Consider the following 16,316-nt stretch of genomic DNA (forward strand, 5'->3'; position numbering starts at 1 on the left):
CTGAGAGCACCCACAGCAAACCCGGCGTGGCCCCCACGGTCTAGAACTGGAGGGACAACCTGCAGGCAGGGCAAGCAGATGGGGAGCCACCGCCCTGTCCTCAGAGGAGGAGGAGGAATGGGTGAGGATGGCAGGGAAGCAAAGCATCAGCCAATGGAACAGGTCCAGGCAAAGCAGCCTTGATCTGGACCCTCAAAAGCTTCCTCAAACACGCTGTAGCCCAAGTGCTCAGACAGCCACAGGCACAGAAAAGGCAGGAGGTGCAAAGAAAACCCAACATTCCGTGTTCCATTTCCCTGTGCTTTACCTTCTTGGCAGGTTTGTTGACAGTGAGGAACCATTCACAGGGCGCGCTGAACCAGTTGTAAAGCCGGACTGTTTCACACCAGCACTCCCCAACCTGGACATCGGGGAACTGGAGTCTGTTCCTGGAGAGGCTGAGCAGCAGCTGAATCACAGTGGCACGGAGGCGGATGTGCAGTGTGGGGCCTTTCTCTACCTGGAGAAAGACAGAGAGTTCAGCTGAGAGTCCAGGTGACACGTGCTGCTGTGCCCAGCCTGCTGCCTGCTCCAAAAGCTGCGGTACCTTGATGGGCAGGAGCACATCCACCTTTCCCACGGGCAGGTTGGCACTTGCAAAGTTCACTTGAAACCGTTTGCTGGTGCCGTAGATCAGGAACTCCACGGGCTCCAGGTATATGCTGAAACCTTGAACAGATGAAAACAAAGCAGCTGAGATACACAAGCAACACAAAATGTGTCATAAGCATGTTAAGGCCATACGAGAGCCCTGCTGGGAGCCCTGGGAAAAACCCCACGCTGTGCTGTTCCCGGGACAGAAACTTAGAGGAGACACCTGAGCAGCCCTCAGACACAGCGAGCCACTCTGTGATGGAAGTGCAGATTTGCCTCCAGGCCTCTTTTGGAAGCCTACTTTGATCCACCAGAGGATCAAACAGGCTATTTCCTCAATAAAGGCCGAACACAAGAGCTGTGACAGCGTGAACTCCAGACAAAGCACTTTCCAACCACAACAGATCCCATCTGTCTGCAACACCCCCAGAGCGCCCAAAGAAACTTGATGCTGATGGGAACCGAAGGCAGAAGATGCTGGCAGGTGAGGAGGGTAATCAGCCCATCAGGCCCCTGCAGGGAAGCATCAGGGCAGCCCCAGGCAGGCCAGGTCCCTGGGCACGGCTGGCCAGGAGAATTCTGGCCCTGAAGCTCCCAGCAGGGGCACTGGGAGGAAGAAGCTCAAAAAACCTCCCCATGTGCAGTGGCTTAAGCCAATCTGTCTGAGACAGCTCCCTGCAGCCCACGGGAAGCCTCTCCAGCACTGGTTACCTGTGTCACACAGGGCATGTTCATCGGCCCGGACGACCACTGGGTACCTCCAGGTGTTGGTGATCTTCACAGTGCAGCTTTTACTGTAACCCTGAACAACAGTGCCCATGTCCAGGATGTACTCGGGCAGCTCAACTCTGGAAGGAGGAGTAAGGACAGTCCTTAAACAACAGCATGGCCACACGTTCAAGTAGATGGAAGATTCAAATAAAGTGGACATTTCTGTACTCACTGCTGTAAAAACTCAACTCAAGCCTACAAAACCCAAGGCCTGACCACCTGGGAATGACTTTGGGAAGTTACGGGGAGTGCAGGTCCTAGGTTTCATCAGCTTCCAATGGGACCCAAAAATAAAATTAGTTTTCAATGGACTCTGGTCACAGCTCCTCTGCTACAAAAAGCCCGTGTAGGTAAATCCATTGGACCTCCAGTGGTCTCAGTGAAAACGCTTCTCCTGGTGCACAGCCCAAGCCTGAAATTGCTTCCGAGCCTTGGAATAAGATTTGCACAGGAAAACTTCGCTGCTCACATGAAGGATCTGTTTTGCAAAGCATCTTCTTCCTGAACTGGAGCCTCCCATGCCCAGGCAGCATCATGAAGGAGCAAAGGGAAGGACCAAGTTACCCAGATAAGCCCTGCCAGCCCACCAGCATCAAAGCCACCTTTTGCTTAGGGGGCTCTGTCAGTCAGAACCAAGAGAGCAGCTTGGAGTTCTCTTTCTGAGCTGGTCAGCAGGGACAGTGTCTGTGCTGTCTGGAAGGGCTTGATGGTCTGCACTGGGCCCTCACAGCTCTAAGAACAGGACCTTGCACCTGTGGGGAGCTGAGCAGCTCCAAAGCTCAGCGCGGCGCTGGGGAAGGGAGGACAGTCAGCTGCTCAGGAGCTATTGCTGCCACAGCTACTGGGATCAGACCCAATCTGAAGTGCCCACTGTTGCCAGCTCTGCATGCACAAGGAGCTCTCAGGAGCAGGGGACACTGCTGGCTGTTGCCCTCAGGGCACCTGCAGAGAGGGAACAGGAGTCCCTACTCACTTGACAAGCTTCTGAGGAATGCTCTTGTTAAAGACAGTGTCCTCTGGGGGGCGGGAGATGAGGGTTGGCTGCAGCTCCAGAGCATTCTCCTTTATCAGCATCTGCTCCATCTCCATCCTCAGCCAAGTGTTTGCCTGAGGGAAGGGAAGGCAGTGGCTGGTTAGCAAAGGCCCTTCCCAAGGCCCAGGCTTGTATCTAAAGAGGATCCCACCCTGCTCTTGTTGAAAGGGGGAATGGGGTCCTCCTGTCTGGCTGCTCAGTGTCACATTCTGCTCTCCTAGCCAGGACCTTCTCTCCAGGGAAATAACTGCAGCATCTGTGCCTTCCCACCCACTGCTAGAAAAGCTGATCTGGCCAGACAGACAAGCTAGCAGCCTTCCAGAGCTTCAAGTATTTGCCTGTCCCCAACCAGTGCCAAAGCAGCTTGGACAAAAGCTGTCTTGAAAAGGGAACCCCGTCCAAGCTGCTGCCTGTTGGAGTTGAGTACTGCCAGCACAGTCCCAGGGCACAGTCAGGCTGCTGCTACTAAGGTCTGTAAACCTGCTAGGGCTTGATTTGGGAGCAACAAACTCCCCAGCAAGGGGAGTAGCCAGGAAGCTTGGTACATCTCCAGGAGAGACCACGACCAGAGGTGGGGCAATGCTGAGCTGATGAATGTTTGTGGTCAGGTGTGGGCAGGGAGGTGCCAAGTGCCAGCAGGGCACTGAGAAGCTGTTGTGGGGTGTTGTGGGGTGCCAGGGCCTCAAGTGACATGGGGAGGGTGGCATGTGCCAAATGGGACTGCAGCTGTTCCTACCACAATGCCAGGGCCCTTCGCGTGTCGCTTCCTGATTTGAGCCTTCCTCCAAACACTTACTTTCTTGTCCTGCTTGTCTTTTTTCAGCTTTTCTTTTGCCTGTTTCAGTAGCCTCTCGTATTTTTCACTTCCTGAAGGAAGAAAACATTCACAAATAGAAGTGTGGGTGCAGTGCCAATGCCATTGAAGCTGAGAAGTCCCACTCCCCCGAATGCTGGTCTCTCCCAGAAACAACCCATCAATGGAAAGCCACCTCTGGAAAGTGGATGCTGCTGCTCATCTCTGAATCCTCACGTTCACTCCCACCCATCTTCCTCCCCACAGAGGAGCATCTCATCCCCTGCAGTGTCATGCAAATCCATCCCTGCCAAAAGCCCTGCCAGTCTCTCTTACAGCTTTCCCAAGCTTTTCTGTCTAGCCATCTTTCCAGGCCTCTGACGGAAGTGCTGGCAAGAGCTGCAGGATGGTTACTTGGACAAAGCCTACATGTGCTTATCTGCTCAAGACTCAGGAAGCAACCAGAGGGGTGAGTGTTGGTCTGGCAGCCCTGCAACCTCCAGGCTTGGTGGAGATGGGTGTGAGCTGCCCTCTGGGCATTACAGCCAGGAAAACCCCAGTGGGGACTTTGCTGGGGAGCAGACGGGCAGTGCTCACCTCTGATGCTCCAGGGCAGGTCCAGACAGATCCCAGCAAAGATCGCCTCTCCTTTCAGGGAGATTTCTACCGGTTTCAGGTGACCCACTTGAACCTGGAAAGTCCTGCAGAAGACTCCTGGCACTCCTGGCAGGTAATAGAGCTTCAGCACCTGCTCCTTGCCAGGTTCAATGGAAGCCTGCAAGGGACAGGAGAAGAGGGAGGCAGTGCATCAAAGAGGGTGTGATGGAGGAAGGCTCAGGCCACAGACAGGCTGAGAAGATAGTTTCTCTCTGGAAAAAAATGTCAGACCACATCACCTTCTACCTTCCTCGTGCCCAAAAGCCCAAGCCTCCAAGGCGAGGGTGCAGAGGGTGCAGTGTGTCCTTCCCAGGGCTCCTAAGGCTGCACCCCCAGCAGAGCCTGCCCTGTGCTCAGCGTGAGCACGGCTCTGCTGCTAACGGGGTTTGCCCTCTGCCAGCGAGAGCCAGGCTGAACAGGTGAGAGCTCTTTTGCCACCACTGGGGAAGAGGAGCGAAGCGCCCACACTCTCAGCCCGGCCAGCAGCTCCTGCCACCCCTTGTAGGAGACAGGCAGGAAGAAATGGGAAAGCCAATCGGCTTCCTCTTCCCATGGCAAAGAGGGACAAAGACAGGAACACTGCTTCACCTCAAAGACATCCAGGCAGCACTGAGAAGCTGGGACAGTGGTGGGATGCTCCAAATTCCTCTCTTGGCTCTTCCAGCCCTGCTCCTCCCTGGCCCCCTCACTGCCCCACAAAGCTGCTCCAGAGCAGCACAGCTGGGGGGAGGGAAGGACCAGCACAGGGGTTGTGACACTTTCTGGCAGAGCAGCTTCAAGCCCAAGCAAGGAATATGTAAGTGCTGCTTAGTCCTGTCTGATCCCACAGCTGGGGTAAGGTGACCCTCAGAAGAGCCTCAGTGCCAGCACAGCCACAGAGCTCAGCAGTCGGGGGCCAAGGAGTGACCAAAGTGCTCGTGCCTCCCACCGGTGGCTGCCCTGGGATGGCAGAGCCACTTGCCAGCCAAGGCCACGGGGCAGTCTGTTAGGATGGCACTTGCTTGACCTTCTCTGCCCCCAGCAGCAATTGCTTACAGCCCGGTCTCTTCTTATGGCTGGGTTTGGTTTTATTTGCCCCCCTTTTTTCTCTTTAACCCTCTCCTTGGCCACCTGACACAGGGCTGGGTCAGTCAATTGTGCCACTCACTGTGCTGGGCAGGACCATGAGCACACCAGGCAGAGGCTTGTCTGCAGTGCCAGTGCTGGGGCTCTGCACCACGTAGGTGAATCCGACCTTCCCGTCGTTCCGCAGGGTGACCTCGGCTCTGGTGACTTCGTTAAAGAGCTGGAGAGGACAGAGGAGTGGGAAGTTACAGACACAGGCCTGCTGCTGAGAATCTATTTCCTCTTTCATGGGGTTGAAAGCAGACACACCACAGGAGCAGGGACTGGGAACGAGCTACGGGCACTTGGGAACGTGGGGAACCCCCAGGCACAGGGACCTGCACAGGAACAGAGTTCTGGCAGCACGCAGAGGGGCAGGAACAACCATGGGAGGGCCAATAAGAAATGAAGCAGGGGACACGGGCCCTCTGCACTCTGAGGGGTCACCAACAGCCAGGAGAAACAAAGGAGGTGGCATCGAGGCTTTCCAGAAGAAAAGGCGCCTGCATGCAAATACTGGCAAGCAACACACCAGCCAAAAGGGAGACAGACGGGGCACCAAGACAGGGACAGCAGCTGGAAAGACCTGTGGACTTTTAACTGAGAAGTAGGAAAGTGGGGATTATTCTGGGACATTCTCTCCAACTGCAGTGACTGGAAGCCCAACCGGGTTATTTTGTGGATTAAGCAAGAGCATTAAACAAGAGCATCTCACTGGAGCTCAGGCTTTAGGAGTGGATCAGCAGAGGGATGTCTCAGGGACGTGTCCCTCTGGACATCCCCACTGGGATCCTGCTTGCTCCAGGAGGCAGCATTAGGCACCCTGAAGAGAAGGAATTCCCAACATTCTAGAGGGGGGTGGAGACAGCCATTGCAAAGCAGTCTGGATGCCAGACAAATCCCTCCAAGGTTGTGCTTCCAAGCCCCAGAGCCAACAAAGGAGCTGGGAAGGGGAGGGAGCCCTGGGCCGGGCTGGGCAGCAACCTGCTGGTGATGGTCCCAAGGCAGCAGCTCTGCCAGGAGAAGGGGTGGTACCTGCAGCCCACAGTTGATCTCCTCGATGCTCAGGTGGTAGGTGAGGACCGAAGTCTCTCCCCTCAGCTCCACCTCGTAGGTCGGGCCTCCCTCCACCCGGCACAGCGCTGTGACACGGGCGATGATGTTGGCATGGCCAAAGAAGGTGAAGGGCACCTGCTGGCTCTTGCCCGGCTGCAGCACACCGGACACCGGCTGGACACCAAAAACCTGCAGGAGGGGAGGAGGGATCGAGTCGTTGAGCGTGGAAATGGGTGCAGAAGAGCAGCCGTGGCTTGGAGCAAAGCACAACCGTAGCTGGAGGGGCCTATTCCTCAAACACCAGCCAGAAGCATCCTAATCTCATCCTGCCTCCATGCCACTGACCAGTGGAGGGAGCATGGCCAAAGTCTTCTGCCATACTCACTGCTCAATGCATTAATTAATACCAGACATTAAAGTAAACTGGGATGTCTCCTGGCAGCAAGACATTCTCTCTGCTGCAGAACTTGCCTTTAAAACCGGTTTTTACTGCCTTCAGAAAAGCAGGAGACTCAGAGGTGAGAGCTCTTGGAGCTGAGGGGAAGACTCCAGCCCAGCTCATCTGACTCCTGAGGCTTTTCCCTCTCTCTCTGACTTACAGGCTGCTCTCTCAAGGTGCTACACCAAAAGCTCCTGAAAAATATCCTGTTGAGCACCTGATGAGGTACCAGGGGAGCAATGCCCTCCCTGGGTGCTGCAGAGGGAGTTCTGTAGCTCTGGGGGCAACAGACCTGCTTGCCACGCTGAAAACGTGCAAGCGAGAGAGATTCCCACTCACCTCCTCCGCTCTGAAGTCAGGGGCCTCTGCCTCCGCCGACTGCCCAGACCCCTTCGTCTCCACCGAGCTCCGAGGCCCTGCAGCAGTGGATGGTGGCACCTGGAAGACAAGGCACTTTCCATTCCAGGACACAGCCACCTTGCCAAGTCTCACTCTATAAAGGGCAGCTCTGGGGCCGTCACTGCAATGCCGGCTCGTGGGGTGAAGGCAGAGACCTGAAAACGGGTGCTCTAGCTGGGTTGGGAAGGGGGTACATGGAGATCAGGATTTGGCACGGTTTGCTACAGGAAGGAAACTGGGAGCCTTCTCATCATGATGCAGAAAAGCCTCATTTTACATTGTAAAGAAAACAAGCCAAAAAATCCCCAACTCAGCATAGGTCTGTAGGATCAGAGTGGGCTTCTTCAAAGAAAAGTATCCTATTTCTCCCTCCCCAGACACCCCATGTCCAGCCACTGGCCCTGCTGCCCAGCCCACTCTCAGGGCACAGAACAGCAGGGCAGCAAAAGGGGAGGTCAGCATGAGCACGGCTTTTTGGTGGCAAGCTGGGGGAGGCAACACAAGTGGCAGGTGCACAAGAAAACCCACCTTTGCTTCCGGGGAGGCCTCTGAATGTGATGACTTTTGGGAAGAGTCCTGCTTTGTTTCCAGAGAGTTCTCTGGATGTGGTGACTGTTCAGGAGAATCGTCCTCTGTTTCCAGGGAGCCCTCTGAATCCGATGACTCTTCAGAAGAATCCCATTCTGTTTCCAGGGAGTTCTCTGAATCCGATGACTCTTCAGAAGAATCCCATTCTGTTTCCAGGGAGTTCTCTGAATCTGATGACTCTTGGGAAGAATTCTGTTCTGTTTCCAGGCAGTTTGCTGAATGTGATGATTGTTGGGAAGAGTCCTGTGCTGCTTCCGGGGCTTTGGCTGGCTCCCGCACACTTCCAGGCCTGAAGTACCTCCTTGAATAACGCCCACACTCAACACAGCCGAACCTGGCCATTTGTGGTTGGGGTCTGAATCTAGGTGGGGAAGGTATGAACCTGGAAAACAACATAACCATGATCGCGGACCTGCAGTGGGAGGGAGGGACACCTGCACGAGCAATTCCTCGTCAGGATGCAGCCCCTGGGTGGGTGCAGGTGTGATGAGCTCAGAAAGGGGGTGTCTCAGAAAAGGAGAAGGAAGGGGAAGGTAGCAAGATGTTCAGCATCAGCTCAGGTGCTAACTAGCTCTTTCTGTGACGTAATTTGGGACTTTCTGGGCATCCTCCAGCACTTCCAGGCCAAGACTGGGAATGCAGAGAAGGTAGCAAGGAGCAGAGAGCAGTTTCTCTGCTCGCAGAGAGGACCCATCCCAAAGCAGAGGGGCCAAAGGGCTGTGAAAGTGCCTCCACCAGCACTGTGGAGGCGGGACTAGGAGCCCTTCACCAAGGTGGTCACTGCCTCACGCCACAGAGGTCTGAGAAAGCAGATTTCCCTACCAGCTTTCCTTCCCAGAGGAAACCAGGAGGGGGACTACAGCAGCACCAAACTCATGGAAAACGCCTATTCCCTGAGCATCCAGCCTGAGCACGGCTGGTCGGTGTTATTTCCACAAGGGAAAGTCAAAAGCAGTTTGTCAGATGCCAGGCAAACAGCTTTGGTCTTTGCAAAGTACAAACAGGACACCAGAGCTTCCAGGAGAGGGCAAAGGTGCACATACCCTGTCAGGTACTCCTTGCTGTTCACCCGGAATGACCAGTGGTAGTGGGCAGGAATTGGGCTGCAGTTGGTCATCTCCAGGGAACGCACTTGTTTTGCGCCATTCGCGATGCAACCGAAGTCCAGCGCTTTGGTCGGGATACGGAGATTCGGGAAGTAGACCTCTCCCCGAACGGTGATCTCTTCCTCATGAGGATGTTCCACCAGCTGGATCTTCATAGTCTTCTCTGCTACCCAGCTGATCGGATCCTTTTCATAGGCTGGGTTAAAGCCGATGGAGAGATGAAGTTCCTGCCCTGCCTCCATCTTCACAGGCTGCAAGGAGACAAGGAGTGTCAGTCACCCACACGATGAAGTCCCAAGGTCTGACAGCACAAAACCGTAAACGCTCCAAGTGTGACCCCAGCACGGCCTTCCCAGTCCACCCTTCAGTTCTTTACAAGGGAGGCTCTGACTGCAAGCACCACACTCCGGTGGGGGATTCTCAGGCCAACACCAACAACGTAGGCCGAATCTGAGACAATATTAATCGGTTCACCACTGAAAATTTGGAAAGCTCGCACAACTGCTGAAAGCTCCACGATTTGGGGAGAACCTTCTACTTTATGTATATCATACTGCCAATCGTCATTTTGTCGCCAAATTATTACTGCATTACCAGTTCTCCCAGAGCCATCGGTAAATGTTGTTTTGGCATTTTTTATAGGTAATTCTGATTGAACAATTTTAATTTTAACGGAATTTGAATTAATCTTTGGATAAATGGACACGCCGGGAGATGTAACCGAATTTCTCCCGGGTAGCTTCCGATGGCAATTTGGAAATCAATGGAGGTTTGCAGCAGTTGGTCTAGATGTTCAGAGGTCAGCGGAAGGTAGATAAAATCTGGTTCCTCACCGCTGAGCTCTAAACATCTAGTGCGGCCTTTGAATACTATTTTGCTAATCATTTCAGAGACGGTGGTGATCGTCTTACTGAATTGATGCGGGAGGAACATCCACTCCCACAGACAGAAGTCTTTTTGACCATCGGTGAATTGGCCTAGAAGGCCAAGGGGTTGTCTCTCCTCTCTGATAATTATTAAGGAGGATGGCAGTCCCTCCATCCTCCTATATGACTGTCTTTTTTCTATTTTCTTTTCGACAATGGATAAGGTTTCAATCGCCTCTGGTGTTAGATGGCGGGGGGAGGACAGGTCAGCGTCTCCACGAAGCAGCTCAAACAGTGGGTGCAGATCTCCGGTTGTGATCCCCAGCACAGGTCGGATCCAATTGATCGCACCCAGTAGCTTTTGGAGGTCATTCAATGTTTGGATTCTTTTGTTAATTTCTACTGCTTGAGGCCGAATGGTTTTTTCTGTGATTTTGAGTCCAAGGTACCTCCAAGGTGATTCCCTTTGAACTTTTTCAGGGGATATCTCTAATCCGTTATCTTTTAGAGCCAGGATGGTTGAATTTAACGTCTCGTTTACAGCCAATTGAGATTTGGCACAAATCAAAACATCATCCATATAATGGAAGATGATTGATTGTGGATGCTGTTGCCAAATTGGACGCAACACTTCTGCTACAAACATTTGGCAGAGTGTTGGGGAATTTTTCATCCCCTGGGGAAGCACCTTCCACTGGAACCTGTGGTGGGGTTCGCAAGCGTTGATGGCAGGGACAGAAAAAGCAAATCGAACCGAATCAGCCGAATCTAAATAAATTTGAAAAAAGCAGTCCTTAATATCAATGACCACTAGGGGCCATTCAGCAGGGAGCATAGATGGTGATGGCATTCCCTGCTGGAGGGCTCCCATTGGCTCTAGGACTTCATTTACTTTTCTCAGGTCTTGAAGAAATCTCCAGGAACCTGAGGTTTTTTGAATGACAAACACTGGAGTGTTCCAGGGACTGGTGGAAGACTCCAGGTGTCCTTTGGCCAATTCTTGATTTACCAAGTCGTTGAGAATTTGCAGCTTTTTATGAGGTAGGGGCCACTGATCAACCCAAACTGGCACATCAGTTTTCCAGCTCAGTTTGGGGAGCTGCTTCACTTCAGTGACCCCTCCTAAAAATTTTGTTCTGGGGACAGGGTTCTCAATGAGAGTTCCCACTGCCCCATCGCGTCCCGTCCCCACAATGTAATTGGAATGTTTAGAATGTAAGGTTGGAGGGACGCTGGTCTGCCCTCCGGTCCATAGACTGTTAGTACCTCTTTAGTCCGGACTGGATATTGCGTCCCCCCCACACCGCTAACTTGTACATAGGCCGTTTGTGCGGGCCACCCGTGCGGCCAGTCTTTAGAGGCGATTATGGTCACGTCTGCTCCCGTGTCCAAGAGACCTTCCACTTTAACTCGCTGCGGGCGTCTGGGCTGTGAATAGTAAATTAGACAAGTTAACAGAGGGCGAGAAGATTCAACAGTGGTTGACCACAAAACTTCTTTGTTGTTCTCTCTTCTTTGCTCCTCGTCAACAGACAGCACACACAGCAAGTCATCCATGGAGATCATCTTGGCCACGGGAAAATGTTCCTCTAGCTGTACGGGGGGGGTATGAACACACAAACAAACAGCGATGTTATTATTCGCAAGTCCAGTCAGGAGAGAGGGCACTACTATTACTCCCTTATCCACTGCCGAAAAGTGAGAGGTAATTAGGTAAGTAGCATCAGGGTTAACTGCTTTCGACGGCTCAACCCTGGCGAGCTGTTCGTAAGAACTCAAGTGAAGGGAGGGGTGCACGACAGACAGGATCACCCAGGGGAGTGGAATGCATTGTCTCGCCACCGGAACCGGGTCAGGGAGCGGCCGCCGAGTCACGGGGTAGCTGGGCGTGATGCCTGGCACAGAATGGAGCGCACATGGGGGGCATTTGGTATCATCGCGCTCCCCCGAGCGCTCAGCTCCCCGTTTCCCGACGGCCCACACTCACCCGACCGGAGGTCCGGCATTGACGAGAAGGTTACCCGTTTTTGTAACCGAGGTGAACGGCGCGGAGGGAGAGGTTCACCACTGATGTTGGTAAGGGACCGGCAACTGGAGGTCCAATGCCGTCCTTTCCCGCACCTACGACACAGCGTATTTGGTAAATTAGGTGTCGACTGGGACAACCTTGGACAGTGTTTTTTGAAGTGTCCCTTCTCCCCACATTCAAAGCAATGGTTTGGACCTGAAAATGCGGCAGCCATTAGACGCGCTTTATGGGAGTTTGACCCGATGTTTTTGCACGCTTCAATCATATCTAATAGAGTGGGATCCTTCAAGAGCTTGAGCGCTCTTTGGCAGTCCTCATTTGCCTTTTCGATAACCAATTTCCTAAATAAAATTTCTTGACATTCCTTTTGAGGGACCTGCCTGGCAATAGCCTCTTTTAACCGCGTTATAAATTCAGTGAAAGGTTCTTTTACGCCTTGGTCAATCATTGTAAAGGAGGGGGTCGGCACGTACGCGTCGGCCACCTTCTTTAAGGCGTCTAGGGCCAATTCTTTAGACTTGTCTAATAATTTAGGATCTAATCTAGCTTGATCCCCTCTACGCATGTAGTCGCCCTCCCCATAGAGCATGTCTATGGCTTGCTGTGGGGGAATACCTCGCCTCTCCATCCGGTCGTTCACCCAGGTTACAATGCGCTTCTTCCACTCGGTTTCAAAAGCTGAGGCCTGTACTGTCGTTAGTAACCCCCCCATCACACCCCGTATATCGAAGGGAATCAACGTATATGCCAAAAAGAACGATTCCAGTAAACCGAGGGTAAAGGGGGCGCCCAACCCGTACTCTACTATGGCCTTCTTAATATCTTTTAGCATAGGATACGAGATAGGGCGCCACTCCGGTGGTTTGCCCTCGTCGTAGTAAACCGGGAAGGCTTTTAAAAACTCCGCATCCCTAGCGGATGCCGCTTCTTCCCGGAATTCGCTCCAGATGTCTGGAGCATCAGCTGGTTCATCCGGGGAATATGGTGGCCAATGATAGTCCGATGGGGGGTACCGGCGGGCGGAGTAGGCCTCGGTGGCCTTGGCCTTATGGGCGCGGCCATCTTGCCGGATGTTACTTCTGGCCTTCGCTCTAGCCCCGCCCACTGCACCCCGTGACTTCCGGGAGGGGGATCGTTCTGGGGAGGAGTCCGGAGTGGCGGAAGAGGGCGTAGAGGGAGGCGTGTCCGGGGAGGGGCTCCGCGCGCGCGTATACGGGGGCGGAGACGGCGCTGTGGGTGGAACTACAGGAGCCCGCCTCCGCTTTTCCCGCCTCGATCTTTCCCGCACTTCCCGGGGCCCCGCCTCCTCGCCGCCATTTCGTGATCGTCGCGATCCCCATCTTCTCGCCCTCCCGCCATCTTGCGACTCGCTGTCGGAGTCCCTCCCGCCATCTTGTGTGTGGTGGTTGGTGTCCTTCTTCCCTCTCCCGGTGTCCTTATCTGTATAGCAAGTGTCCGTGTCCGTGTATTTAATGTCTCTGTCCATGTCTTTCTCTGTGTGAGATTTATTTTCTTCTGTGGACTTGGAGGACACAGCTTCTTGGGTGTTACTGCTGTTGTTCTTATTCATCATCTGGTGCTGAAGCACCATCAGAATAAGCCTCCAGGCGATAAGCGCCTCTTTTGCAAGTCGGTCACCCCTGCCGTTCTCTCGCCACAGTTGAAATCCGATGGCTTGCCATTTGTCGAATGTGGTGTTATCATTAACTTGATGACCGTGACGGTCAAGCCATCTGGCGAGGGCTTTCGCCGATTTCTTATCTAAAGGGTGACCGTGCTCGATAACAAAGTCCTTGAGGCGGCGATAAACATATTTTTGGGAGGTGGAGAGTGTGAGTCCCATGCTGGTAATCGGGCTCCTCAGCACTCCCTGGTGTTATTCCTCCCTTTCGAATTCAAATTATTGGGGTGAGGTGTGGGGTGGAGGTGTAGGGACTGTCCCCTGCAGCTCACCTGTGTGGTGTGCGACCCACACGGCAGAAGAAGCCTGTAGTCGTCGGCTTTGCAGGGGAGGGCCGGCGGAGCAATCCCCTCTCCTGGGGATGCCTGAGCTCAAGCGAAGGCGCAGGAGTTCTCTCGATGCGAGAGACCTCTACTGTGCCCCACGTTGGGCGCCACTTGCCACGACCCGGGGGGAGAGGAAAGGGATCGGGCACTGCAAGAAGGGTTCAGGACACAGTAGAAGTCTCGTGGAGCAATGCCAATCTTTATTGGGGAAACTGTAACTTATAAAGGGTAGGTTCAGGGGTGGAGTTTTGGACTAGGGAGGAGCGTGGGATTGACAACCGGGGAAACATGGTGATTGGGCAGTTAGGTAAGGAAGGGAGGAGTTTGGAGGTCTCCGGGGGAAAGGACCAATGGGAGCTACCTCTGCACTGCACCAAACTCTAACCAATGGCAGGCAGAGGAGCGGGAAAGCAGGAAAAAGGCGGGAAAACTGTGAAGGGAGAAAGAAGACAATATGGAGGATGATTTTTCAAAAACAACAACTGGGGTACACACAACCATATAACAGCATAACAACAAACTGGGGAAAACTGGGGAGAACAAGAAAACTGTCAAGTCCGATATAGTGTCAAATCCGGTGTCATGGAGTAAAGTCCAGTAAAGTAAAGCCTTATCTGGTGTAAAAGGTGTCACTCAGGGTTATAGATCTTTCTCCACGCTTGATATTCGTCCCACTCTGCCCTGCGTTCCCCAACAGGCCAGTCCACTGCTGACTCTATGGAATAAACTTCTTGACTCGAGGACCTCCCAACAGAAGGGCACCACCACAGCCCTCCCTCTTCAAAGCCCACTGGCAGGAGGGTCCTTGGCTGCTCACCTGGGCCCCTGCAGGGAGGGGCTGATGGTCTGCATCACAGATTAGGAACGGCTGCTCCAAGTCCAGCAAAAGGTGGAATGGCAGGCAGCAGGTGTTTTTTAAAGATAGAGGTTTGTACTGAAGAGTCAGGACATCATCGGGGTGCTACAGAAACAGGAGACAAGGAAAAACAACCTCAAGGAACCACAGACCTCCTTCCCCTTCCAACGCGTTTCACATTTTTCAACCTCAGAAGTGCATACATCTCTATTTACTCTTTTTCTTTGATTCTAAACCTTCCAGGACATTTTTCCCTAGAGCTGATTCTTTACATGTTTCGAAACCCCAGCCTCCCCTGGGAGACAAGGAAACACTTCCATGAACAGAGGAGGGAATAGGCTCCTGAGAGGAGGCAGCTGCTTGAACAAGATCAAAGGCAGAAAGTGACCCCAGAACGTTTGTCTCCAGTTTTGTCTCCTCTCTTGGGCAGAACAGCACAAGATGATCTTCCCTTACATACAGTCATTTCTCACAGCCTTATTGGCTCCAGCAGCCTCCTAGAAGCAGTGATGCCAGCCAGAAGAGAAAAGCAAGCAGGATTTGGCCCTTCGTGGAGATCCTGCAGCAGCCCAAGGTCAGCTTTGAACATTCCATGAACATGTGGCCAGCCAGAAACCTCAACAGTCCCTCTGCAATGTGTGTCCTGCTGCCTCTGCCACAGGCACATAGTGTCTATAACCTCCAAGCTATGATCAGCCTAAGCTCCTTCTTCTTGTTTGTGCATTGTGGTGGGCTTCTTGCACGGGGCAGAGAAACCAGAGTTTGGGAAACTAGTTCTGGATGTACTGATATCAAACAGCTGCAGCGCCAGAGCACTCCATAAATCAGTGTGGCATCAAGCAGAGCACAAGCAGGCATCAGGGAGAGCTGAAAAGCTGCTCATTACATTCAAACTGCCCGTTCCCAGAATTCGGTGCTTCCGGGGAAGCCTGGTAACCTGAGGAGAGACCCGAAACCACAGAAACTAAAAAATGCAACATCTTTTCCAGACACCTTGTGGGAATGATGATGCAGAAGTTGGGATCCAGAGACTAAAGGGCACCTGCTTTGCCTTGGTGGCATCATCACTGCAGCTGCAGGACGTGTGTGGGTCCTTAGAAGCAGGTGAGGCTTGGGGAAATGCACAGAGCTGTACCATAGAGCTATACCATAGAGCATCCATGCCAACAGCAGAGAAGGCAAAGACACACAGCAGATGACAGGTTTTTCCTCATCAGCCTGAGGAATTCACAGGAATCTCTGGTTTTCCCAGCTTCCCTACTTCACCGTGCGTTGGAGGATCCTCAAAAACCTCCCTTGACAGTGAGCACAGAAACTGGCATTTCTCTCCAGGTGGCCACGGTCCCCCTCAGCAGTGCGGCTGGAGCCACAATTCTACTTTGAGGAAGCTAAAAACCAGTCTCATCTCTAAAAACATCCTCACTTACCTTACAAAGTGCCTCAGGAAGGGTAAAGAGGGCTGTTAACACAAGCACACCCCCCTCCCCCACGAGCTCTCTCGCTGAGCCATGCTGTTAAATGCCAGGATGCAATCCAGAGACTTACCTTCTCCACACGGAAAGTGATTGCCTTGGATGATATTTGCACAGCGGGAGAAATGAACTTGCAGGTGACCTTTGTCTTGATTATCTCTTTCTTTGTTATCTCTGGCTTCACGACTGTCTCACACACAAGCTTCTCCTCCACGTCCTGCATGCAAGAGTCACTTGTCACCAGTGCTGCTGGCAGGGTGTCCAGCAAACGCCCTGCGTTGGCTCCTCACCCCCCATGGGCCACAAAGTTACAGACACTGCCCCCTTTTCTTCCTGTGCTGCTGCAGCCTATTTCTTCTGTGCTCCAATGGCCCTAACACTGCACCCCAATAGCCACAAAAGGCACTCGTGAGACACTCCCTCCCTTCACAGGGCTTCTCTTTTACTCTCTGCTTACTCCAGAGAAACCACTTGGCACTTGCTTAATTCACTTTCTGCTTGGGCTCC

The 16,316-nt window shown here is 53.1% G+C and overlaps 1 protein-coding gene across 1 annotated transcript; it reads right to left on the reverse strand.

Annotated features, from left to right (window-relative positions):
• Positions 1–400: 400 nt before the first annotated feature.
• Positions 401–16,218, reverse strand: LOC127477606 (hydrocephalus-inducing protein homolog; the record flags this gene model as incomplete). The annotated part of the gene is made up of 12 exons (XM_051802113.1): positions 15,883–16,218; positions 14,299–14,442; positions 8,517–8,830; positions 7,414–7,855; positions 6,027–6,236; positions 5,035–5,172; positions 3,828–4,005; positions 3,234–3,304; positions 2,378–2,511; positions 1,345–1,481; positions 587–708; positions 401–499 (listed from the first exon to the last, which is right to left on the reverse strand). Coding segments are annotated over exons 1-12 (2,139 nt in total), but the record flags the coding sequence as incomplete, so codon positions are not given.
• Between the last annotated feature and the right edge of the window lie 98 nt (positions 16,219–16,316).

This window comes from Manacus candei, unplaced genomic scaffold (genome assembly GCF_025592945.1).
Source record: "Manacus candei isolate 608988 ecotype Guabito, Panama unplaced genomic scaffold, ASM2559294v1 h1tg000055l, whole genome shotgun sequence".
Classification (NCBI taxonomy): domain Eukaryota; kingdom Metazoa; phylum Chordata; class Aves; order Passeriformes; family Pipridae; genus Manacus; species Manacus candei.